Source organism: Eucyclogobius newberryi, unplaced genomic scaffold (genome assembly GCF_026437365.1).
Source record: "Eucyclogobius newberryi isolate DKJ021-1_F unplaced genomic scaffold, fEucNew1.0.hap1 SCAF_19, whole genome shotgun sequence".
Taxonomy (NCBI): Eukaryota; Metazoa; Chordata; class Actinopteri; order Gobiiformes; family Gobiidae; genus Eucyclogobius; species Eucyclogobius newberryi.
In genome coordinates, this window is record NW_027315823.1 from 22,950,707 (window position 1) to 22,975,228 (window position 24,522).

General features: G+C 41.8%; 4 protein-coding genes across 4 annotated transcripts; 2 read left to right on the forward strand and 2 right to left on the reverse strand.

Annotated features, from left to right (window-relative positions):
- Positions 1 to 286: 286 nt before the first annotated feature.
- sh2d5 (SH2 domain containing 5) lies at positions 287 to 5,411 on the forward strand. The gene is made up of 9 exons (XM_072452197.1): positions 287 to 725; positions 801 to 881; positions 1,093 to 1,167; positions 1,241 to 1,387; positions 2,823 to 3,023; positions 3,542 to 3,725; positions 4,117 to 4,219; positions 4,630 to 4,789; positions 4,870 to 5,411. The coding sequence occupies exons 1-9, from the start codon at positions 663 to 665 to the stop codon at positions 5,095 to 5,097; spliced, it is 1,242 nt and encodes a 413-aa protein (XP_072308298.1). The 5' UTR covers positions 287 to 662; the 3' UTR covers positions 5,098 to 5,411.
- A 686-nt stretch (positions 5,412 to 6,097) lies between these two features.
- On the forward strand, positions 6,098 to 12,826 carry kif17 (kinesin family member 17). Its single transcript, XM_072452198.1, has 14 exons — positions 6,098 to 6,337; positions 6,456 to 6,602; positions 6,672 to 6,773; positions 7,473 to 7,662; positions 8,535 to 8,987; positions 9,738 to 9,826; positions 9,917 to 10,082; positions 10,377 to 10,444; positions 10,518 to 10,630; positions 10,937 to 11,165; positions 11,396 to 11,654; positions 11,911 to 11,963; positions 12,032 to 12,155; positions 12,549 to 12,826. The coding sequence occupies exons 1-14, from the start codon at positions 6,107 to 6,109 to the stop codon at positions 12,722 to 12,724; spliced, it is 2,400 nt and encodes a 799-aa protein (XP_072308299.1). The 5' UTR covers positions 6,098 to 6,106; the 3' UTR covers positions 12,725 to 12,826.
- A 1,833-nt stretch (positions 12,827 to 14,659) lies between these two features.
- Positions 14,660 to 16,727, reverse strand: LOC140365653 (uncharacterized). The gene is made up of 3 exons (XM_072452199.1): positions 16,573 to 16,727; positions 15,785 to 15,983; positions 14,660 to 15,713 (listed from the first exon to the last, which is right to left on the reverse strand). Exons 1-3 carry the CDS (start codon positions 16,666 to 16,668, stop codon positions 14,662 to 14,664), a joined length of 1,347 nt encoding a protein of 448 aa, XP_072308300.1. The 5' UTR covers positions 16,669 to 16,727; the 3' UTR covers positions 14,660 to 14,661.
- Positions 16,728 to 19,608: 2,881 nt separating this feature from the next.
- On the reverse strand, positions 19,609 to 22,204 carry yod1 (YOD1 deubiquitinase). Its single transcript, XM_072452200.1, has 2 exons — positions 21,913 to 22,204; positions 19,609 to 21,421 (listed from the first exon to the last, which is right to left on the reverse strand). The coding sequence occupies exons 1-2, from the start codon at positions 22,118 to 22,120 to the stop codon at positions 20,724 to 20,726; spliced, it is 906 nt and encodes a 301-aa protein (XP_072308301.1). The 5' UTR covers positions 22,121 to 22,204; the 3' UTR covers positions 19,609 to 20,723.
- Between the last annotated feature and the right edge of the window lie 2,318 nt (positions 22,205 to 24,522).

Below are 24,522 nucleotides of genomic sequence, written 5' to 3' on the forward strand. Positions count from 1 at the left end.
CAGTGGGTGGGACGCACGCGGGGAAGACGTTTCGCAATGTTCAGGAATGTGTGGAAAGGAACTCTGGGACGGGACAGACAGACACGGGGGGAGGCGCACTGACTCTGAATCTGAATCACTCTCCCGGGTTGAGAAGAGCAGAAAGTTCATGTTATTTGTGCTCATCTAAAGCTCCCGCGCCGCCGCCTCCTCCTCCTGCAGCCCCGGGGCCCCGTCACTAAGAGGCCCCGTCACTAAGAGGCCCCGTCACTAAGGGCCCCCGTCACTGAAGCTCCGCCTCGGGTCACGGCGCACACCTGGTCCTGGATCAGCGGCGCGGAGCGCAGTCCGGAGCCCGGTGAAGGAGCGCGACACGGGAGAGGAGGAACCCGCTCCAACACGCAGACAGGAGGTACGTTTTGACTGTTTTATTTTTAAAGTTAAGTTCAGTGTGAAAAGCCTTCTTCTCCCCTCGGACCCTTTGACATTTGGTAAAGATCAACGCGCTGCAGAACTTGACCTCTGTTCGGTTCAGTACCGGACGCACCGCTTTGGTTTATGATCTGATTTATGGCTCTGTAGGACAACGCGTTTCGAGTCCGATACTTCTTGCTGGACACGTTTTTGTTTTTGGCACAGCAGTTGAAACGTAGTGAGCAGTAGGTTCTTTTTTCTTGAGATAAATGCACCAAATGATGATGGGGGAGGCACCGGACAGAGAGGGCACGGTCACGCGCACAGCTGAGGTAAGGCCCAGGACGTTAAGTGTGTCTTTAATTTAATTTGCTTGATTATTTGACATATTTGACCATTTTGCTCAGTATGTGGGGTCATTTCCTGTTGATGACAGCTGCCTGGATGACCAAATCGAACAACTGCACGCACAGCTCAAATGTTTCAGGGTAAGACTTTAAATGTGCATGTAGTTTTACCACACTTCTTCTGATGATGTGTCTCACCTGTCTCTCACCTCTGTCTCTCACCTCTGTCTCTCACCTCTGTCTCTCACCTCTGTCTCTCACCTCTGTCTCCCACCTCTGTCTCCCACCTCTGTCTCCCACCTCTGTCTCCCACCTCTGTCTCCCACCTCTGTCTCCCACCTGTCTCCACCAGGCATACAAATCAAAACGCCTCGTCTCGCTCAAGTTTTCCATCAAAGGAGTGAAAATGTACGACGAGGATGAAACCGTAAGTGCGATTGTTCGGGTGGTTTGGTGTCCGGGCGCGTCTCATTCACCCGACACGTGTTCCTCACCTGTAGATCCTGCTGATGGCCCACGCCCTTCGCCGAGTGTCCCTGTCCACCGCTCGGCCCGCCAACTCCCAGTTTGCCTTCGTATCCCACAACCCAGGGAGCGCCGACGCACAGCTCTACTGTCACGTGTTCAAAGCCCGACATGCCAGGGCTGTAAGTTATCACCACGTTCAGACGATATTTACGCCACTTAAATGTCTTTGTTGAGGTTCAAGATGGAACAAAATGGGACCGGATCGTAACATTAAACACAAAAGGAGAGACATTCACGCCGCGCCAGATTACACCACGTTTCTATCTCTTTTTGAGGTCATTTTGAATACGTTTGATTCTAGACGGTGTAATCAATATTATAATTTTGCATTGATTCAAAGGAACGATTGCATATTATCGATACATCCCCCACTTATAGTTGTAACTCAGTCTTCTTTATTATTCTTCTATATTTATATTCATGCTGCTGGAATGTCTCTATAGGCAGAATATCCTTGTCTTTATGGGGGGAAATGTATAGAAAAAACATTTAGAGTTCCACAAAAATGCTTTGAAATTCATGGGACTCTTGCATTAGTTTAGCAGTTCATATCTCAGCGTTGGCTTGTCATTGTATCACAAATGTTAAAGGTGCACAGTGTAACCTTTCTGCTTGTGTCGGCCACTTGCTTGTCTCCATGGAGATGTTATTGCCTGCAATGTTCCACAGTAAAGCGTTAGACTTATCTACTGTGTGTTTATGGAAGAATTAGTTTTTCCACTGCTAAAATGTAAAAACATGCAGTGAACGGGGTCACCTCTCCACAGATCTGACCTGTAACTTGGTCTGGTGTCATTTGTCTCCATAGCGATAGAAATGTTAGTGTCGTACTGTGGAGCATTCAAGGCAAAAAAACAGAACCTTTTAATTGTCTTTAATGTGTGCAACGCTTTAGTCTCTGTCCCACAGCTTTAGTCTCTGTCCCACAGCTTTAGTCTCTGTCCCACAGCTTTAGTCTCTGTCCCACAGCTTTAGTCTCTGTCCCAAAGCTTTAGTCTCTGTCCCAAAGCTTTAGTCTCTGTCCCACAGCTTTAGTCTCTGTCCCACAGCTTTAGTCTCTGTCCCACAGCTTTAGTCTCTGTCCCACAGCTTTAGTCTCTGTCCCACAGCTTTAGTCTCTGTCCCACAGCTTTAGTCTGTCCCACAGCTTTAGTCTCTGTCCCACAGCTTTAGTCTCTGTCCCACAGCTTTAGTCTCTGTCCCACAGCTTTAGTCTCTGTCCCACAGCTTTAGTCTCTGTGTCTCTGTCCCACAGCTTTAGTCTCTGTCCCACAGCTTTAGTCTCTGTCCCACAGCTTTAGTCTCTGTCCCACAGCTATAGTCTCTGTCCCACAGCTTTAGTCTCTGTCCCAAAGCTTTAATCTTTGTCCCGCAGGCCCAGTTCAAAGCTTTAGTCTCTGTCCCAAAGCTTTAGTCTCTGTCCCAAAGCTTTAATCTTTGTCCCGCAGGCCCAGTTCAAAGCTTTAGTCTCTGTCCCAAAGCTTTAGTCTCTGTCCCAAAGCTTTAGTATCTGTCCCGCAGGCCCAGTCCAAAGCTTTAGTCTCTGTCCCGCAGGCCCAGTTCCTGAACCTGCTCCTGTGCAGATGTTTCCAGCTCTTGTATTTGGAGAAGCACCCAGAAGAGGCCCAGGAGGACTCCGCTGGCCCCGCCCCTCGCCGAAACCCGTCTCTTCTCAACCACGGCTTCCCCCTCAGCGTCAGTGCGCTGGTGTCCTTCAGAAGAGCCCCCTTTAGAGGGTGGCTGCCCGGCTCAAAGGTGCAGTGGCCCTACTTTTGTCTGATTTTTACATTACTTTTTTTTTCATATATTTTTGTAGAGCTGGGTTATGAGGCATAAAACATGTATTTGAATCTTAATTCTGTGAACATCAACATGATAATGAGTGCTAGTTTTTAATTGATTTCCTTTGCTTCGAACAGCTTTGCTTGGCATTCGCCCCAAAGCTGGTCAATGGATCTTGATTCTGGAAATTTGATCAATTGCACAGCCTTATTTTTTATTCAATTTATTAATATTATTATTTTTATTCTACATAGATTAATTTAAAATACTGGCATTTTTAGTATTTTGTCCATACCGTAAGTGAGCAAAAAGTTTCTATTATATTGTAACACCTAAAAACAGTTCCGCACAGCTTTTTCTGCATACAAAAAGGCCCGGACTGGACTGAATGAAACAAAAGTCAAGGTTTTCGTAAGGGAGCAACACTCAAATGGGGATAAACCTCAGAAAAGTGTTTAAAATTGCACAAATGAACAGTTCTTTCCCTGTAGAAGAATGGTAAATCCTCCGATGACCAGCCGAACAGCCAGGAGGAAGTCTTCCCCACGTTGTCCCCGTCACTGACGCGTCAGAAAGCCATCCACACCAAAGTCCTTCACTCTGGGGCCTACCGCTCCTTCACTTTTACCCCTCTCAAACAGCGCATGGTTCAGGAGCAGCTAAAGTCATCACCAGGTGGGCCAACGGTTCAGAGGGCGCTGTCCAGATTCAAAGAGTTGATTAGGTAAAGTTTTTGTGTTCAGTGGTGGGCTGCACTTAAAGAGCGGTGTGTGTGGGTCCTAAGCTTGGTGCACGAGAATGGGAATAAGATGGACACTTTTCATTTTATGTTCACACCGGTGGAGTTTTTGTTTGAGTTTTTGCGTGTCTTTGGTTTCAGCTTGGAAAGATTGATACCACGGTATTTCAGAAACACACAAAAGCATAATATAAATGCACCTCAATTTAATGTCACGTGATTGTTTGAGTACACTGCATTCACTGGGAAAGGTTTGATCATATTTAAGTATTTTTAATCCTTACTAGTATTCTTATGTTCAATGTTCTTTTCCTCAATGATGAACAGCAAAGGAAATCGAAGCCCCACAGAAGAGGTCCCGAGCCCCGAGTCTGGCCGAAACGGAAGAAGCGCTGGCCCAGGCGGTGTGGTCTTGGGCTGGAATCGCGACGTGAGTGCCACACACTTCAGGCAGTTACTTGCAGCACCGGTTTTTCAGGGCTTGGTCTTTAGTTCTTTTATCTGCAATGAAGAGCAGTCTTAATGATTCACTAAAGATGGTTCAGATACTGCTGCTGCGACAAAGAGCAGTTGTGTGGAATCCCCTTTTCCTCCCACATGACCCTGTGACCCTGAACCCCGCGAGACCCTTTGTCAATAACTATCTAGACCAGGCCTTTTCATCCCAATATTCCACAGAGCTCAGGGTAAATCCCCAAACCAGGACTAATATAATATTCTATAACAAAGCTTTCTATGAGGATACAGCGTAAATTGCAATCTACCAACTGGACCTGCTGTAGTTAGTGCTGTGCTGGTGGATATATAGTGTATATATAGTGTGACTTCTTCTTTTTGCAGTGATAGTAGCTACTCCCTCCTGGCAGACGACGTCATGGGAGCATATCTCATGTGTCCACATCCGAAAAAATCCAAATGTGGCAGTCTGATCATTCGCTTCCCTTCCGGCCTGATTACTCACCTCATAGAAAATACCCGTAAAGGAAAACTGCTGCTTGAGGTAACGGCTTGTTTGTATTTTTAGACCAATGTTGTTTTTAATGGTCTGGTGTGAACAGTTGTCATGTGCTGCTTTTACAGAAGGGTAAACAGGAGTTCACATCCTTGGCTGAACTAATTGAACACTACACTGAGACTTCGGATGAGCTTCCTTGTGTGCTGAGCTGTGCCCGAGTGAATCACTGTTACGAGTGGGAGGAAGATGCCAGCAAACCACAACAAGCTTTTAAAACTCTCCACAGCATCAACAAAACAAGGATGAAAAGTACCCACTTAAGGGCTGACACTGGACTCATGTTTAAGCTTTGACCGAACATGTTATTTGGATTAATGTTGTTCTTTTTGCACTTGTATCTTCAACAGTTCTTGTGTTGAGGTCTTTTTGGTGGTGGTCTGTTGCACACTTTGAAACGAGGTGTTAAAAATGTCAGCACTTCCCTTTTAAAGGTACTTTAGTCAACAATTTTAAATGGTTAAAATATTTATGCTGCTTTTTAGTATTTTAAGTCTGTTTTTATGTGTCTTAAAGGCTATACTTGTACAGTGTTTATTTTTCCTCTATTGACTGATGCCATGAATATTTTTAATTTGCGATGTGTGCAAATATATTTGTTCCAATTGCTAACAGTTGGTCTTTATTGTTGACTGTTTGTTTAAAGTGGTCGGATACATGTTAATACACATCTAAACGTAAAAGGCAAGCTTCCTTCAGCCTATTGATTTTCTTCGTCGATGTAAGTTAAAAGGTCATTTTGTTTTAGTTGCATCATTTGTTCTTGATTATTCTTTAGGAACCATATAAAACAGAAGGATATAATGCCACAATCAGGCTATCAAGATAATGCATATATCCCTATTATATGATATAATTGTATGTCTTTCTGCATCGCTCTATGAATCTCACTCTGACCATTTGATAATGTAGAGTGAACTAAAGGAAGAAATAATCACATTTTCCCACTAAACAAAATATAAAATAAACTATAAACTAAGCCACTCGTAGCTTTTTTTTAGTGGCTTTGTGGGTCACAGTGTGTGTCACATTGTGTCACATTGTGTCACAGTGTGTGGTCACAGTGTGTGGTCACAGTGTGTCACATTGTGGCCGCTAGAGGTCACTGCAGTGCCGCCTCACCTGTACGTGCAGGTGTGAGCGCTCAGGTCAGATATCGCGACGTGAACGGGACTTGACGGTTGCTAAGCGATTTACTAACGCCGCGACTGCAAAACAATGACCGCTGCTCTTCTGTAACTGCTGTACAGCGCATTGTAACTGAGACTTTAGTGAGTTACATCCCTGGAATGTGACTTGAGCGGGATGGGGTCCGAGTCTGTGAAGGTGGTCATCCGCTGTCGGCCGCTCAGTGACCGGGAGAAGTCTCTGCAGTGCAAAATGGTGCTGTCCGTGGACCTGCAGCGCTGCCAGTGCTTCTTGGACAAACCCGGGGCCGTGGACGAGCCTCCCAAACAGTTCACTTTTGACGGGACGTACTTCACTGACCACACCACTGAGCAAATGTACAACGAGATTGCGTATCCTTTGGTCGAGGTGAGGTTTGATCATGCAAAACACAAGACGCCACTTGACACTTGACACTTGCAGATCTTATTTCTAAATGCTGCAAAACTCATGATTTAGTCATTTTGTTGTTCTTTTCTCCGCTTAGGGAGTCACTGAAGGCTACAATGGCACGATATTTGCCTATGGTCAGACTGGAGGTGGCAAATCCTTCACTATGCAGGGCACCCCAGTACCTGCAGGTCAGAGGGGGGTCATTCCTCGGGCTTTCGAGCACATCTTTGAGACTATACAGGTGTGTGACGTCATGACTTTGGTTATTCTAAGCCCGAAACATTGACATTAAAGCCCCTGTTTGAACCAGTGTGCAGAAAATACCAAGTTCCTGGTGAGAGCTTCATACTTGGAGATTTACAATGAAGAAATAAGGGATCTTTTGGGAAGTGAAGCCAAGAATAAATTGGAGGTAAGACATTATATATTTGAACAGAAAATACACTTAAGAAATAATTGATCGTTTTTAATTGCTACTGTTGAAATCACCACATTGAATGCTTTTAAAGGGGAGCAACTTTAAAATGTTTCACATACTTAAACGTTTACTTAATTTTTTAGCCACATTTACTTTTATTATCATTTTTTTACTTAAGTAACACAATTGAGTACTACTTCCACATCTGCCAGCACCACATGACTTTTAAGTTGTCATTAAAACAAACTAAAACTGTAATTGAAGGAACCGTATTCAAGATTTTGATTTTAAATTTTATATACATGACCGTGTATGTGTCCTTCAAACTTAAAAACAAATATTGCTTTTACTGATGACTATTGCAGCATTGATTTATTCTTATACAAAAGCATTGGGCGTGATGTCTAATCTGTTTATCATTTGGTATTTTGGGTTTCAGGACGATTATCCAATCAGAGAGCAGAATGAGCCTCACACAAGTCTCTCTTTTGGCTTGTCAGTTTCAAAGCTTCAATCCAGTTGTGGTTGAGTTATTCTGGTTCATTTTTAGAACAGTAAGAGGCAACATACGGTTCCTTCATCAGTTCCTTCATCTCTCATGAGTCGCTGTCATTAATGTGCAGAATGTTTGTCTTAGCCGCAGTTGTCTTAATGTTCACGTTTGTTGCCGTGTGTGTGTGATGTGTGTTTCAGTTGAAGGAGCACCCCGAGCGCGGCGTGTACGTGCGGGACCTCTCCATGAACACGGTGCACGGCGTGGGAGAGTGCGAGGCCATCCTGGAGCACGGCTGGAGGAACAGAGCCGTGGGCTACACTCTGATGAACAAGGACTCCTCCCGGTCTCACTCCATCTTCACCATCCACCTGGAGATCTGCACCACAGGTCAAAGGTCACTCCGAAACGGGACCGATGTCGAATCAAACACATCAATCAAAATGTGCTTTTTTTTTTAAGAGCACAGTTTGAACAAAATGCAATTCAAATACCTTAAAAATCACAACAAATGCCTCAAAAACGCAATGTAAAATCACAATATAAATGGCATAAAAGACACATTTCAAACCTAACTGCAGAAATATTACAGATTTCATAAATTGCTCATCAAATGGAAAATAAACTTAATTTTTTTTTTAGACACTTGAAATTAAAACAATTTGACGTTTGTGCCATTTGAATTGGATTAAATTGATTTTCTAAAATAATCCACTCAATGCTACTCTTCATCCGTCATACACACTGTAATGGCAGAAGTAAGGCCAGGAAGTTGCTTTGTCTCAATGTTAAGGTGATTTAATCAGGCGTTTCTCTCTGGTACATTACATGATCAGAATCTCCCCCTCGTACCAGGTCCTCCTCATTTATACACATTAGTCACATGACCCCACACACACGGAAAGTTACCAGTCACTCGGCTACAAAAAGACAAAGGAACAGGGGCTTAAAGAAGGAGACAGTAGATAACATTTGCATTAATTCAATTCACAGGTCTTGCTGTCTTTGTCCTAGTGTGAAAAAAAACGGGGAACTAGCTCTGGGACTTCCTACTCACTCCAGGATGTCCAGACATGTACATTTCCAGGCAAAGAGGAGTTGTGTCAGGCTGTGACTTTGTGTGTTAGAACTAAATCAAATTGAAATAGAATTGAAAATTGAAAAGCAAAGGGCCAGATTATATTTTTCCACAACAACACGCATCCCTGACCAGCATGATCGAACATCAATCTCGTTTGCTCGTTTGCACCCTCTTCCCTCAGATGACGACGGGCGGGACCATTTGCGAGCGGGTAAACTCAACCTGGTGGACCTGGCGGGGAGCGAACGCCAGTCCAAAACCGGAGCGACGGGCGAGCGCCTCCGCGAAGCCACCAAGATCAACCTGTCCCTGTCCGCGCTGGGGAACGTCATCTCTGCCCTGGTGGACGGGCGCTCCAAGTACATCCCCTACAGAGACTCCAAGCTCACCCGCCTGCTCCAGGACTCGCTCGGGGGGAACACGCGCACCCTGATGATCGCCTGCCTGTCTCCGGCCGACTACAACTACGAGGAGACGCTGAGCACGCTGAGGTATGCCAACCGGGCCAAGAGCATTCAGAACAAGCCGAGGATCAACGAGGACCCGAAAGACGCCCTGCTGAGGCAGTACCAAGACGAGATCAAGAAGTTAAAGGCCATCGTCTCGGGCCGGCTGGGACCCACTGACTTGTTGAGTAAGTGCCAGTGTTGTAGGGGAAAGTAAAGTGGAACATAATGCCATTTTAGTATCACAAACTATGAAAACCACAGTATTAGAAATGAAACCCCCTCGGAGCTCAAACCCTGTGGATATCCCGTGTCACCCATTGTATTTTGCAGTATTTGTTTATCTAATAGGAGTTCATTATAGACAAAGGGCTCTAATTAGGGCTGTACTCAAAATATCGATATCGAATGGGCAATACCCAGACCGATATTTAATTAATTTTATCTACAGACATGACATGCCACAAATTATACAATTTTGAGGCAAGAACATAGTATTTTTTCCATCCTTTGTCTTTTGTAGAAAAGTTAAGTGATAATTCTACCCTGGAAATTGAAAATCGTTGTTCACTTTTTGTTGTAAAGATTTAAAACCATTACTTTGGGGTCTGATGTCACTTAATCATTGATATATTTAATGTTCTACTTATTTTCACCTCCAGCCGCCTCCATTTCTGAATCTGATGACATGATATTTTAAAGGGTTTATAGTCCCAGTGAGATTGAAAAAAATCTTTAATTCTTATGTATTCATAACTGGATTGTTTCATTTGGTCTTACATTGACCTCATTCACTGACAACAAGGACATTTTCATTGTATTCTAAAATGTACATATCATTCACAAACCAGGCATTGTAAAATTAACGCAGTATTATTTATAACAGATTTCTACAGAATGTTGCCTTTTCTTATGTCTTGTGCTCGTTGCTCTTGCAGCTCTGATGACGGCTCAGTCTGTGGCGTCTCCAGTCTCCTCAAGGCCCCTGTCCAGTCAAACTGAAGCAGAGACCGACAAGATTAAGGAGGCACTTTAACTTTCCTGTTCACACACTCCACACCTCCACATGTTCTCAGTAGGAGCAGGGGATTTACGAGGTTCTTTGCTTTCACCACAGGACTATGAGGGGAGACTCGCCAAGCTGCAGGCTGACTACAACGCAGAGCAAGAATCCAAAGCAAAGCTGCAGGAAGACATTGCTGTGTTAAGATTGTCCTATGAATCAAAGCTGTCGCATCTTGAGAAGGCTCCTACCACCAGGGGGAGTGCCAAGCCAAACGATGGTAGGCCAGATCCTAATACCTGACAGTGCAGTTAGTAACAAGCTAAAATATACAAACGTTATTATTTCTGTGCTGTGTGATTGCCTTGTCAGCAGGTTTGAGCCAGAATTTGGTGACAGCCATGAGCAATAGCAGCCAAACCAATAGTTTTAGGAACATTTGTCACTGTTTTATGCTCAATTCTGTTTTATTGTTTTATTTCCATTCAACTTTTACAGGCTACAAAACAAGTCATGCATTCAAACACAAACCTCACTGTGATTAATTTACATTTTCTGTGCATTTTCCATTTAGTGAGTCACAGCAGCAGCAAGCACACTTCTGTGGAAGAGGATTCACATGAGCTCAGCAGTAACAACACGGTACCTCTGACATTAACAAGTATTACAGTCGAAAGATCAGTGATTGTAAAGCTGTTCTTGTTTTTGGTATCAGAGAGGAACTAAAAGCCCAGGTACTGAGGTGGAAGCAACGTTTTCTGACGCAGAGAAGGTCACAGAGTCAGCTGGAGCTTCAACACAATCTGACCAGAAAGACATTATAGAAAGGTCACTCATCATTACTATTATCATTAATATTACTTATTATTAGTAGTAGTATTTGTATTATTATTATTTTTTAATTTTTTAATTTTGTTTTTATTTTAATTTTAATTTTTTTTTAATTATTTATTATTTTTGTATTATTATTATTACTATGAATGTTATTGTTGGATGATTTGTGGTATTGTTATTATATTTGTAATTTTCATGCAGAAAATAAACAAAATATCTGTTTTTACAATCATTCTGACAATCCTAAAACCTGATCATTTCCTCTGGCGTTACTCATTTGACCTTGTGACCTCCCTCCAGGCTGCAGCAGCTGGAACAGGCTGTGGTTGGAGGAGAACAGGCCCGGAACCAGGAAATGAGGCGGAGGCATCAACAGAGGAAAAAACTAGCCGACCAAAGACAAGTCCAGCTGGTCCAGGCGCTGTCCGAGGACAGTGAGCAGAGTGAGAATGTGCTCTTCAACGTGTACAACTCCATTCAGGAGGAGGTTCATGCCAAGAGCCAAATGCTGCTCAAAGTTCAGGGAAAGGTCAGTAATGCAGTAGTTTGACCAATATATGCACTGATAAATAGAATAGTGTTTAAAAAAAGTAATAAGTGATTCAGGATTGTGATCAAAGTGCAGAGTTACCATGGCAACTCCTCTGCCAGAAGGAGTGTGTTCATTTGAAGAAGAAAAAAATACTAATACAATTTATGTCAACTTTAATTTACCATAGTTAAAATTGTGTTTTGATTCATACTTTGTGCATATTTCAGCTCAAAGCAGCAAAACTGGAGATCCGTGACCTTCAGGGAGAGTTCGAGGTGGAGAGAGACGACTATCTGGCCACGATCCGCCGACTGGAGCGGGACGGCCAGCTCATGAGGGGTCTGCTGGAGCGCATGGTCCAACTGGTCCGGAGGGACTGCAACTACAGCAACCTGGACCGACTGAAAAAGGAAGCTGTTTGGGATGAGGAGAGCGCCACCTGGAGGCTACCTGATGTCATGGTGCAGAAAACGACACTACCTTCAGGTTTGAACAGCTTCTGTTACTATATCCTCTCTTCATAATGGAACGTACGACAGAAGAGTTTAGGACAGGACCGAGAAAGGAAACACCATCAGTTTGTTGTCCTCTTTTTATTCCCTTTGTTATAATTTTTTAGTTCCCCTCCTCATATTATCAGATCTGTATTTATTTTCATTGCATTAACACATTCAGATATTAGCAGGTTTATTTGTGATCACCCAAACGTTTATTTAATTTCATATTGTCTTTCTATTCATAGCTGTCCCTCAAAAACTGCCACTTAGAAGAGGTTCTTCTGCAGATTTAGAAGAAGTAAGTTTACACAAAAATGCAAATGAAAGGCCACCATCATCCATGTGCTGCCAGTGTTGTGTTGTAAGCAGGAGGAAGGCGACCGATTTAAAGAAATGCTCAACCGCAGTGACAGTGAAAACATAGCCAGCAGTTATTTTAAATCCAAAAGAGCGGTCCAGCTGCTGGGAGCTGAACCAAGCAAGGGGCACGGTAAGAGGCCAAATCTGCTACTTAAATGTGCATTATGTAACTTTTCTGGTGGTGGTCTGATTACTTTGCCTGGAATCCTTCAAAATATAGCATTAACCTAATTGTTTTGCTTTTTTTTTCTTCTATTTTTTGCTTAAAAATTAAATAAGTTGATACAATGAGCTGATCAGTAACTTGGCCAAGTGGCACCGCCTGCTCGTCTCCATGGAGATGTAGAGAAGTTAAACGCCATATGGTGGAACATTCCGGGCAAAGCGGTGACATGACAAGCAGGTAGCAAACCATTCCCCAGAAAAGTATTTCTTTAACCGTTAAACGTTAATACATTTGGTTGATTCCACACGTCACCGTTTCCTTCTGATGTTTAACTGGAAAGGGCTGTGTCTTGTGTAGTCATGCACGCCACTGGCCTCTATAATGGGACGTCCCGCCTGAGTCTGAGCAGCCCCCCCTTGAACTCGTCCATAAGCCCGGACTCTGTGATGCCCCGCCCCTTTCGCCTGGAGTCTCTGGACGTCTCTGTTTCGAATGGTAAAGTCAGACGGAAAAAGGGAAAGTCTCACATTTAAATCCTTCTATGTGATAATCTGCTTCTTCAGTCATGTCACATGATCACCTGCATAGATTTATAACATAAAAAAGTATATATTTTAGGTTTCCAGTTTGTCTACAAAGTACCTTTTTATTTTTTTTAAAAAGCTGAGTGTTATTGTATTTTAAATGTATATTTAATTATGCAAAATTTGCACACTTTGTTAATAATGGCTCTAATAATAACTACTATAAACAACTATGCACATATTTATTGACACATAACCTTTGTCTAATAATAAAATGGAACGGATGAACATCAGTTGTCTTTTTCACAAGAGGGTGGAGCCTGTTGCCATGACGAAGTGAGGTCTAAGTTACAGGTGTACGTTACATACAACTACATAAGGAATTTTAACACAAATATGATATGATCGGTAAAGAAACTGATATTTTTATTTCATGTATTTTACTCATTGACCAAACACACTAAAACGCTGTGCTTTGTCAGCGTTTCTCATCATCCCGCACATGTATCAGATGAAGTTGAATAACATTTGGATGCAAAAGGCAACTCCCACTGCCTAGTTCTCTGGGACGATCCACAAAGTAAAACACAATCGGTGGCTTGAGTCGCTGGTCCTTTTCACATAAGAGCAGAGGCCAAGTATCACAAGTGGTCTGATTTCCTTTGTCCGTTGTTTGACGGGATTTGTCTCTCAGTCAAAACGTGACGCTGTAATTGGCTGGAGCGTAGACATCAGACACCGACACTGTCACAAGAGCCTCACTGCACAAATCATCTGCTCTAAAGCCAAATCTTGAACCCACTCGATCACCGGCGCCATTAAGGCTGTCACACAAACTCTTTCAGTAGAAGGCATTAACAATAGAGAATATAAAAACACAGCAAGGACAGTAAACATGGGACATGAACGGGACATCGGGGGCTGAGGAGGATGAGATGATGAACGAAAAGCTGAGTGGGCTGCGTCACTTGAGTGGTCTGTAAAACGAGTGGTGTGCGGACTGTAAGATGAGCGCTTGTATGACTGATACTCTGACTAAAGGTTTACAGGAAGGGCAACTGCATCACAGGGCTCTTTGTTGTGGCAAAATAGTTTAAAATTCAAATGAAAAAAAGAGAACACGTCTCAAAAGTCTGCACATCTACAGTGGTTTACCTCCATTAAAAAAGCAAAATGCTTTTCAGGCCGCATTCATACAAACAATTGAAGTAATTAGTTGTATTAAACTAAACATTTGATTCAGTAAAACATTTGTGCAATTTGTCCAGCAGCAAATCTGAGGCTTTGTATACTTTCTATAGAAGGCACTTTGTGAGTGATGCTGTAGAGAGGCAAAAAGAGGCAAAAGAATGTAGAGAATTTTAAGAAGTTCAATAAAAGGATTGATACTTAAAAAAATAGGGGTGGGCAATAGTCACAAATAATACACAGTGCTGTACAATTTTGTGTTTTGTTTTTCAGACCCAATGACAATGTTCAGATGATATTATTGCAATTCAAGTCTCGCACTAAATGAGAACGGACTGTAAAACTAACCACAAAATGCAGAAATATCACTTTGTCTTTGATTGGAAGGTTGCACTTTAAGTTCATGTTCCTTGATAACACTTTTTTGCAGCCTTTTTAATAGTTTTTCTTATTGGTGACATTATCCAATTTTCTATGTACAGTAAGAACAAAATAGTAGATTAAAATACCCTCTAGAAAACCTGCTGTTTTGCTTTTAAACGTGAAAAGTTATAGCCCTACTTGTTTTGAACTAAAACTACAATACCAGCCAAATACTTTCAGTGCCACGATACACATCCTGTGAACAGATGTATATTTTGCCCTTTATACTCCTCTTGGTTTTACTATGCCAATGCCAAAGTGCCAAGTGCTAAATTCTTCTTAAATCCTTTAATCCGCTGGACTCCTCCTGAGCCTTGCAAACATCTTGATTTGATTCAGTCTTTGAGCAGCCCCAGTTTCCTCAGCGCCTCCCTCCTGTCCGCGCCCATCCCAGGGACCACCATCACCGTGTAGCCCACTGCGCTGGACGGTTTGGGGGTCGATGACTGGGCAGAGTTTAGGCCTTTTTGGGGCTCAGCCTGGACAGGACGATGCGGCCCGTTCCTGCTGCTGCTCAGTCCGTTGGTTCGATGACGCGTTGCAGAAGACGCGTCGGGTCGGGACGCGTGATGGAAGCTGGCGCTGCTCTGGAGACCCCTGCTCCTGGGCAAACGAGTGACGCAAAACGACGGGCCCCTCATTGGGCTGTTGCTGGTCGGAGTTTTGCCGAACCTGCTGCGAGCGGGTGCCAGGCTATTTTGAGCTTTTGCTGTCGACGTAGACGCAGGCGTTTCGTTGGACTCTTCGATGAGGCCCAGTTTCTGCAAAGCCTCTTGTCTCACTATTTCAGGATTTGGCGTGCGCTTGACACTGAATGAATGACTTGAACTTAAAGTGCTTTTTGTCTCGGAGCTACCGGGCGTCCTTTTTGGTTTTGGAGGCACCGCAGGCGGAATGGTCCTTGACTGTGAGAACTCGGGGTGAAATCGATCGAATCTTGATATGTTACTTTGGACGGGACCGTTATCCCCGGCAGTCGTAGTGTGCCGGTTTACAGACTCTACGGTGTGATCCAACGAAGGACATAGTGGCGTTTTCTTTTCCGACGCGTTCTTCCTCAAGTAAACCAGTGCATCGTACGATAGAGGGCCTCTTTGTGAAGAAACATCCACCGCTTTCCCAGAGTGCTGTTGTGTTTTAGGAGGAATGGAGACGTTGACTTCTAATGGGACTGGAGGAGGCGCTGCACAGATTTTCGCACCAACTTCTTTATCAGAAATGTCGCATGTCGGTTTGGAGACTTTGTTCTTTTTTGGCGCAACACTTGGTTTAGCTGTAGACGACTGAGAACTGTTCGCGACGACGAAGGGCGTAGGAACAAGGTAGCTTGGGAGATTTCTTTCTACGTTTGTTTTAACAGAGTGCTGAGCGCTTGCTTTCTGCTCACCTAAAAGACAGAAGAGAATCGTCAGCACAAGCCAACATCTTATCACCTCGGAGATGGCGGCGTTTGCTCACTGTTGGTGGCGTTCCTGTTGAAAGAGGCGGTCAGTTCGGCCTGTTTGCTGGCCACAGTTCCAGGACCAGGCTTCTGTTCAGTCTCATCGTCATTCGAGAGTCCACTGTCGTCCTCGGTGTCCAGAGAGTCGATGGTCTCCTCCAAAAACATGAGGCAGGCCTTCTCCTCAGCAGAGAGATACTCCAGGCTGTCATCACTCTGAAAGGAAGAAGATGAAATGTGAATTATTAGCATCCAGTCAGTGATTTGCATAATAGATTGGCAATGATTTCACAATTATGCCCTTCTTAAGTTGAAGTGCACGTATAGTAATCATTTGAATTCCCGGTTTGACATGGATTAGATTAATCATAGGCAGAAATTCATTATTCAATACATATTACATGGTAAAAGCCAAAGATTGTCTAATTTACACAATAGATATTATTTGACAAACAGAAATATATGAAAACACCTTTTTATTTTTGTTATATTAATGTTTAAACTGTCAAAAAAAAATGTGTGTAAATTTTGTGCAATAGAACCCCACTTTACTTCCTGTAATAAAAAAAACAACTATTCATCATCATATTCGATCAACTATTCTTAACAAACCGCCATTGACTGATTTAAACTATGACACTACAAGTACAACAAAGTAATGAACAGAAAAACATGAAAACCTCCCCTATGCACTTTAAGTAACACTAGTTAAAGTAACAAAACTGACATTTTAAAGTAATTAAACTGACAAAACTGGTTTATTCTAACTGTAAAGAAAGTGTAACTCTACTTTAGCCACACTTACAAATCCAGAGTTGGTGCTCAGGACACTGTCACAGCTGCCGGAGCTGTCGATGGCCTCCAGTCCAGTGCCACCCGGCCATGTGTCACTTTTGGGCATCTTTCGGACCCTTTTCACCAGAAACAAAAATGCACGAATGACGCAGACATTTTATCCGTCAAACATGGACACAATTTTACATACAACTTTGCATCAAAAGCCACAGAGCCGGGGGTAAATGGATGTACACGATGGATGTTTAACGGTACAACACAGAGTTAAAGCTCGAGCCTCCCTGAATGCGTGACAGATATCTTTCTCACTAGTGGTCCTTCTGCATGTGACTCGGATTACAGTGCACACGCCACTCCTAATCTTCCTGAATGGGATCAGTTTCAGGAGGTAGTGGAGGGCGCGATAAATAATCTGCTGGAATATATGGCAGCGGGACACTCGATAGCTGCTCCTCTGACCACGCTGTTTAACTACTCTGGCTCCCAATTAGCTCTAAGTGTAAAGGGACCTTTAATAGATACGACAGTGGAAGAATAGCCTATACTGTTTGTCGTTTTTATAAAGGTGTAGCCCAGTGTAGTACTTCTATGCATCAATGTGTGATCTGTAGCTCTACATTATGTTGCTGAACCTGGTCATTTATGTTAGGCCAACATTGAAGAGTTCCTTTGCAAAAATGGATATCTTCTTTGTGAAAATTGGTAACGTTTTTGTCCGTTACTATTGTCTACATATTGTGTATTATTAATGACAATATAGCAGAGTGAATTTACTCTAGGAGGGATTCAAAACGGTTTCGGTTTTTGCCTGTAGTATGATCCAAAAGTTAGTTTAAAGTTAGTTTGAACATCTGAAAAAATATCCTATAGACTATTTATAGCTATTTGTGTCTTGGCTACTTGACTACAGTCTGTAAATCCCTGCAATCAAAATGCAGTGGAAACTATCAGTACATCACACACAAGTCAATATAATGTCTTAGCTGAGTTTGGGTCGTATTGTCTGAGTCAGAGATTGCAGGGGCCCCCAGAGGTTTGTCTGGCAGAGGGTCAAGTCATCAAAGTAAAATGTGCAAATTAAACTAAATACAACTTAAAGTGTGTGAGAAGTGTGTGTGTGTGAATACAAACATGACTATTCTTGTTTGTTTGTTTGAAATAAATGCTTGTTACTAATCATTTCTTCATCATGTAAGGCATTTGTCGTGGCTACAGTTTTGCCCGGGATTTAAAGGGGAAAAAAGGTTGTGAACCACTGGGTAAATGTAATGTCAATGGTTTTTGATGCAAAAGTGTCTGTTGTCTTGATTTTTTTTCATTACGACTACTTCTAAGTCTATTGTAGTCTGCCGTGCATCCAAACACTTCACATTTTACTTATCTGCATTTATACTTAAATAACTACCATATTATCAGTGCATTTCGGTCATTTTAGTAAGGTTATTCTTGTGAAATAACGTAAAAGGTCAGAATCTTGTGTTGGCACTGCATCCAGAGCTGACTAAAGACAAACTAAGTGAAACTAAGTGCTACTGCCTCTGGAACAGCTCGTTCTCAGTCGATCTACCTTCGATTTACCTGTTCAAATAAAGGTGAAATAAACAGAAAACGTGACGCACCTGTGTTGGTTGTTTGCGGCTCCTGTCCTGCCGCAGACTCGCCTCCTGCACCTGCGCCAGGACTTTGTGCGCTAAGCCTTCAGCCAATCAGAGAGCGCGCTTCTGCTAAAGACGAGACGCTCTCTGGACACTACTACTACTGCAGATTACATCACCAACCAGTGGCCCAGGCAACTAACCAGCGGCCCAGGCAACTAACCAGCGGCCCAGGCAACTAACCAGCGGCCCAGGCAACTAACCAGTGGCCCAGGCAACTAACCAGCGGCCCAGGCAACTAACCAGCGGCCCAGGCAACTAACCAGCGGCCCAGGCAACTTTGTGTTCAGCTATTGCATTATATATACACTTTATCAGACAATACAACGCAACTTTGACCACTGGATTTGGCCAGCTGTTCAATAACGTTCTCAGTCTGCTAAATGGGGGCAATTTATTGGCAAATCCACTTTTTTTATACACTGGAATAAAAGCCTGGAATCAATTAACTAGTCTTGTACAGAATGCTCAAAATAAGTCTCATTTTAAATCTCTTGTCAAAACCTTTTTATTTGAATGTCTAAATAGCCAGGAATCAAACTTGTATGTATTTAACATGTTTTACATTTCCTTTCTACTTTATTATACAAGGACCACAATGGAAATAAGTGCTTGCGCTTTTTTGTGTTATCCTGGCTTTTTAAATTGTATTTACATGTGATTTTATATATATATATATATATATATATATATATATATATATATATATATATATATATATATATGTTTACAACCATTTGTTTATGTTATGTTTATGTATTACATGCTCATGCACTTTATGGCAAGTAAATCAAATCAAATCAAAATTTTAGGCTATACATTTTTTGGTTTATGAAGTATTGATTAAGTATTAAAACAACATAATAGATTTTTTCTCAATGCCTAATTCATGCATTTTTAAAATCTTTTTTGTTGTTGACAAAAAAGATGCCCATATTTATCCTTTTGCTTGTTTCTTGTAAAAGTTAATAAGGCTGCAAAAAAGAATCACGATAGTCGACTATAAAAAATTATTGTAGTTGTATTTTAGACAATACAGACACTCAAACACACATGCAAATACTCTAATGCCCCTGTATTTTACGAAACCAAAATGTCAAAAAAGTAAGCTATTTAAGATAATAATCAAGAATACTCTTTGTAAATGTGCTACACCTAGAAGCCTTCAGTCACCATATTTAAACTTTAATTTGGTTGATAAATAATGTTTTATTGATCCATGGCTGTTTCATAGTTTGATTTTCTAAACTGTTTATAATTTAGTAAAACCCTGCGAGGCAATAGCTGTTTTTAAGATTTTGGGCTCTACAAAATAAATGTAATTGAATAAAGGATGGATGAATTCATATCGATGAAACAAATGATACAAAAATGCCTCAGACACGATGACATCTACTTTAGTTTTTAATGACACAGAATAAAGTAACTCCAGTGGTTTTGTCGTGATGTGCGCTGAACATTCATTGTTGTTTAAGAATCGTGAGAACTAAATACAAAATACATCAGTCATTTCCATAGCCTTGAGATGTAATAATCAAGATCAAATGATAAGTAAACCACTTTAGTAACATGATAGGAAAATTATATACTTTATAGTTCACATTCAAAATTTAAAAAATGCATTTATTCACTCGTCACCACCCAAAACCATTTTTGGCAAACACACACTTTTATGCACACGGTGAGGCACAGTGTTACTGTACATAACCATGATGACACCCAAAGCATTACATAGTTGTAGTTGTGATTTTTAAGTGCACGGTGCAGTGTTGTCAAGGCCAGGTCTAGTTCTGAACAAAACATGCTTCATTTAAGACCAAACTACTGGACACTCACACTACTAATACTAAATGTATTAACCAACAAGCAAAAGTAAAAGTTATGTGTGTACTGCATCGTTATAACATACTGCAATCAAACCAAAGTACATTTTAATGACACAGTCAAATTAAGATGTTAGCAAAGCAAAGTGTGTGTTTTATTGATGTGTTAGGCTAAAAACTAAAAATGTATCAAGCACCATTATTTTAAAAAAAATTTAAAAGCTAAAATATGCACAGCAGATTTCTTAGTAAACGCACGTCTTAGTCTGAAATGCACTTTCAATGTATTCGAAAACTACATCTACTTTTGGTCAAAGAGCATGATTCTAGCTATACCAAAAAAAACACTGGTGTATTGAAGACTGATATATCCTTGATAAGTTGGATTTGCTACTTAAAATTGTGCAATAACAGTCAAAACATATCATTTAAGACAAAATAAGTGTGATAGATTGTTGCCAGATAAAGTGGCATGTAATTTGTCCATTATTTTTGATTCCATGATCCCAACATCTAAAATAACCGGTGACACAGTTTTCCTAATTCATTTGTAGTGAATACTGAACAGACCAGAGGCTGAACAATGTGAGGTAGTGGACCGCACAAGCAAACGGACCATGAAAACTGTCACACATGGACACGGAGATAGTGGCGGTTGTATTGAAAACTCCAAAAAGCGGGCGTCACACCTCCCCAAAGTTGGTGTGGCCCGTCTCCTTGGCGTGTTCCCGTGCCTCCTTCTGCCCCACCAGGCCCGTCTGGCAGACCATGCAGCGCAGGGCAAAGCGGTTAACGTCTGTGAACTGGCGCTTGCGGCGGGCCTCGTCTGCCAGCTCGAGCGCTTGTGCCAGGATCACGTCGTCTGTGGTGGAGAAGACGGTCTGGGGCGGGGCGTCGGAGCCGGCCGCCTCCCTCTGCAGCGGGTCGTAGTGGATGCCGTCGTAGATCAGCAGCACGCGCTTGTTGTAGCCGGCGTCCTCCCCGAAGCGATCCACGCGCACAGTCTGAGTGTCCACCACGCAGATCTCGCACTGGTAAAACTTGGACATGATGGACACCTCGATGGCTCCGCCCCAGGTGTCGCCGCGTTTGATCCAGGCGCAGTACTCCTCGTTGGTTTTGCCCAGAACCGCTTCAGAGTAAATGTCGGGGTCGCTGGACACGATCTGGGCGATAAGGCGACGCATTTCGGGCGCACAGGCGAGGTCATACACGCCGCCTTCGACCACGTAGTATACACTGGTGAAGAGGCAGGAGTTGTCGGCGGGAACGACTCTACGGGCCAGCACAGGCGTGGCGTCCAGGCGAGGGGCTTTGTTCACAGTAGAATGATCCTGAGGTTTTGGTTTGTTCTTTTCTTCTTCAACAATCAGTGTATCTCCTGGAAAGAACAGTAGCAGTTAAGAAACTACAGGAAAAACTCTTTTGAGCCTTTAAGTAGCACCAGACTCTACAATTGTACATAACACAATTTTGATGGATCATTGAGAAGAATTAATATCTAATTAATTAAAGCCTAATTGATTAGTTTTAACTCAAAAAAGAAATGAAAAAAATAAAATGTATTATGTTAATAAAATGTACCAACAAACGTAAACCCGTCTATGTCAATTTTTCAGATTTATGTCACATTAATGTACATTTTAGGCTATTTTTACACATAAAATGCCTTTATGTGAAAACATTGCATGACGAAAAACTTACAATATTTTTTCCCCCTGTAATTTATGTAATGTAAACTACACAAGAAGTTTCTCACCTGCATCGTCTTGTCTTAATATAAACTAGTTACAGGACTTTGCATTGGACAAACTGCAGGGTCTGGATAGCTAACCGGATCTTGACAGAACTGTGATGAGGAGGGGGGCTGACCTGATTTGATTGGGTAATCTTTGAGGTGAGCGTCTCCATCTCGAAGATCCAGGTTGGATGGAGGATAACCCAGCATTATCTTCTGCACATCACACGGTATCCCAGTCAGCTCCTCCACTTTGCTCTTCAACTCTTGCACACATGATTGGTGAGTCAAGCCTTGCATTATATGGCTCCCATTTTTGGTCTTACAGCGTAGCTTTAGCATCCTGTAACATTTCAACAACACATTAGCAGACAAATACAATTAAGGGTTTAGTTTAATGACTTAGTTTACATGGTTCAGACTTAGGCTACACAATGTTATTTAACCCAGTGTTAATTGAGATAGCGCAGTCCAATAAACTGACCCGCAGGTTGGTAGTTTAGTCCCAGCTGCCACCAATGCATAGGGTCATTGTGTCCTTGGGCATTACACTTGACCCGTCTCACTCCCAGTGTCAGCGTACACTAGAAAAGTGCTAAATAAATGACCATTCGCCTTTTATACCACAATAAATGAAATATCGTAGTGGGTAAAGCTAAAGTCAAGTGGCAGAGGTTTATATTTTATTACAAATATAAACATGTAAAATGTGTTTTACTAGATTTAGTAGTAGATTTAGCCTGTAATTACTGCAGGTTTAAATATCACAATAATAATAGTATATTGCTAGGGCTGCAACAATTCATCTGAATAAGTAACTAGTCGACAATTAAAGTAATTGTGGCTGTGTTTTGATGGTTGTTCATTATATGGACTATACACACTCTAAAACATGTGCTAAAAGACCATCATAACAAAAACTGCAGCATTAAATCAAAACGTCAAAAAAGACTAATGTATTTCTGATTTTCATATATACGTTCTTCCACCCTTGACTTTATTTGTCCAGTTGACAGAATTCAATCTTCTTTTGGTATCAACAACAATACAATCCTTTTGCTCAATCTAAAAGCTTCCAGTCACCATATTTCAATCTTTATTTGGTTAGAAATGTATTTAAAAAAAAACTCAATTTACTATAACAAAATGATTGTTTGACTAGTTGTCTAATCCAATAGATAATCTCTGAACCGCTCAAATAAATATCAGTTGCAGCCCTGGTCCATATCCAACATGATGATGGAATATCACATTGTTCTAATATGACGCTGCCCAATCCCATTATAGCTGTGGCCTCAGGTTACAAGCAACATTCAGAGGACTTAATATCATTTAAAACATGTCATATTTTGCTTTAAATGGCCAATCATTATGGCAACATACCTAATGTTCCATCATTCTGAAATGGGAATGTGTGGGTTTGTTGCCATAACAATTCACATTTGACAAAAGATTTTGAATCATGTTTTGGGAGGACAAAAAAGTCCTCAGAATGTTGCATGTAACAGGAACATATTCAACATAATTCCATTTTAGTCCAACCGAACCACTGTAACATTCTAGACCCCTCCAAACAGTGTGTTGTCTCCATAGTAACGGCAAAGACGCCTGTGGGCAAAATACACAGAACAATTCATTTGCTGATGGAAGCAGAAGAGTCTGGAGCTGAAATCTCTTTGTACTTGTTCATTGTTCTGCAAAACCCAATGAGAGTTAATGGCATTAAACACCGGGGAAACGAGCCGACATCAGGCTGTGTCATTCAGGACCGGCTCAACCACATGAAACATAATCTGGAACTTTCTGGCACGAGCAGAAATGAGAAATGTTTCTATCTTTGCGTCTGTCATGATGCTAACACTGGCAAGCTAATCCTCTGGTCAAACTCTGACACAAACACACCAAAACAAGCCGCTTTTCGTTTGGTTTGGGCCCAAGTATTCGCACCAGTTTGACTCAAAGGTGGATTGCCATGACGGATAGTTTAATCGTTAGTTATTTAGTTCCTACCTGCAATACAACTGCTCCAAACAATAAACAGCCAGTGCGCAGGGGCGCCAGGTTTACAGAAAGAAACACGCGACCAAGCCCAGGGAAACGTTCAAAACAAGCGACACCTGTCCGATAATATAATGGATAATATAATAGATCTATGCACCAGTCCAGTAATAATATATAATAATCCATGCACCAGTCCAATAATATAATATATAATAATCCATGCACCAGTCTGATAATATAATAGATCTATGCACCAGTCTGATAATATAATAGATCTATGCACCAGTCTGATAATATAATAGATCTATGCACCAGTCTGATAATATAATAGATCTATGCACCAGTCTGATAATATAATAGATCTATGCACCAGTCCCACAAACATGAGCAACTTAATCAGATGTGTATTATTTTTTAAAAGCATATTCAACATCAATAACTGCTGTAAAACGTTGACATCTTGTATGTCAGTTATACTGGGTCTATTAAAGTGCAAAAATGTTGTTGTTTTTACGATGTATGAAATGCCAAAATAAGAAGCTCAAGGTTGCTACAAAAAAACGGACTTGGCAACTTCTTCTTCTTCTTCTTGTTTGGTGTTTTATGGCGGTTGTTATCCACGTGTTACTTTACCGCCATCTGCTGTAGTTGTGCATCTTAAACATGAATCTATTATTATATCATGGTATAATATTTTTCTTCCGTTTACTTCTATAGTGTCTATAGTTTTCTCCTATTGTGCG

What these genes read in the sequence shown, in the direction of transcription:
- kif17 (XM_072452198.1), top strand. Translation starts at nt 6,107, where the DNA reads ATGGGGTCCGAGTCTGTGAAGGTGGTCATCCGCTGTCGGCCGCTCAGT. An exon ending in CAGAAAGACATTATAGAAAG is followed by an intron (nt 10,631 to 10,936) that starts GTCACTCATCAT and finishes ACCTCCCTCCAG; the next exon opens with GCTGCAGCAGCTGGAACAGG. An exon ending in CTTCTGCAGATTTAGAAGAA is followed by an intron (nt 11,964 to 12,031) that starts GTAAGTTTACAC and finishes TTGTGTTGTAAG; the next exon opens with CAGGAGGAAGGCGACCGATT.
- sh2d5 (XM_072452197.1), top strand. Translation starts at nt 663, where the DNA reads ATGCACCAAATGATGATGGGGGAGGCACCGGACAGAGAGGGCACGGTC. An exon ending in CGGTCACGCGCACAGCTGAG is followed by an intron (nt 726 to 800) that starts GTAAGGCCCAGG and finishes CATTTTGCTCAG; the next exon opens with TATGTGGGGTCATTTCCTGT. An exon ending in AAGGAAAACTGCTGCTTGAG is followed by an intron (nt 4,790 to 4,869) that starts GTAACGGCTTGT and finishes CTGCTTTTACAG; the next exon opens with AAGGGTAAACAGGAGTTCAC.
- LOC140365653 (XM_072452199.1), bottom strand. Translation starts at nt 16,668, where the DNA reads ATGCCCAAAAGTGACACATGGCCGGGTGGCACTGGACTGGAGGCCATC. An exon ending in TGAGCACCAACTCTGGATTT is followed by an intron (nt 15,984 to 16,572) that starts GTAAGTGTGGCT and finishes TCTTCCTTTCAG; the next exon opens with AGTGATGACAGCCTGGAGTA. An exon ending in CAACAGGAACGCCACCAACA is followed by an intron (nt 15,714 to 15,784) that starts GTGAGCAAACGC and finishes TCTGTCTTTTAG; the next exon opens with GTGAGCAGAAAGCAAGCGCT.
- yod1 (XM_072452200.1), bottom strand. Translation starts at nt 22,120, where the DNA reads ATGCTAAAGCTACGCTGTAAGACCAAAAATGGGAGCCATATAATGCAA. An exon ending in AGATTACCCAATCAAATCAG is followed by an intron (nt 21,422 to 21,912) that starts GTCAGCCCCCCT and finishes TGTTCTTTCCAG; the next exon opens with GAGATACACTGATTGTTGAA.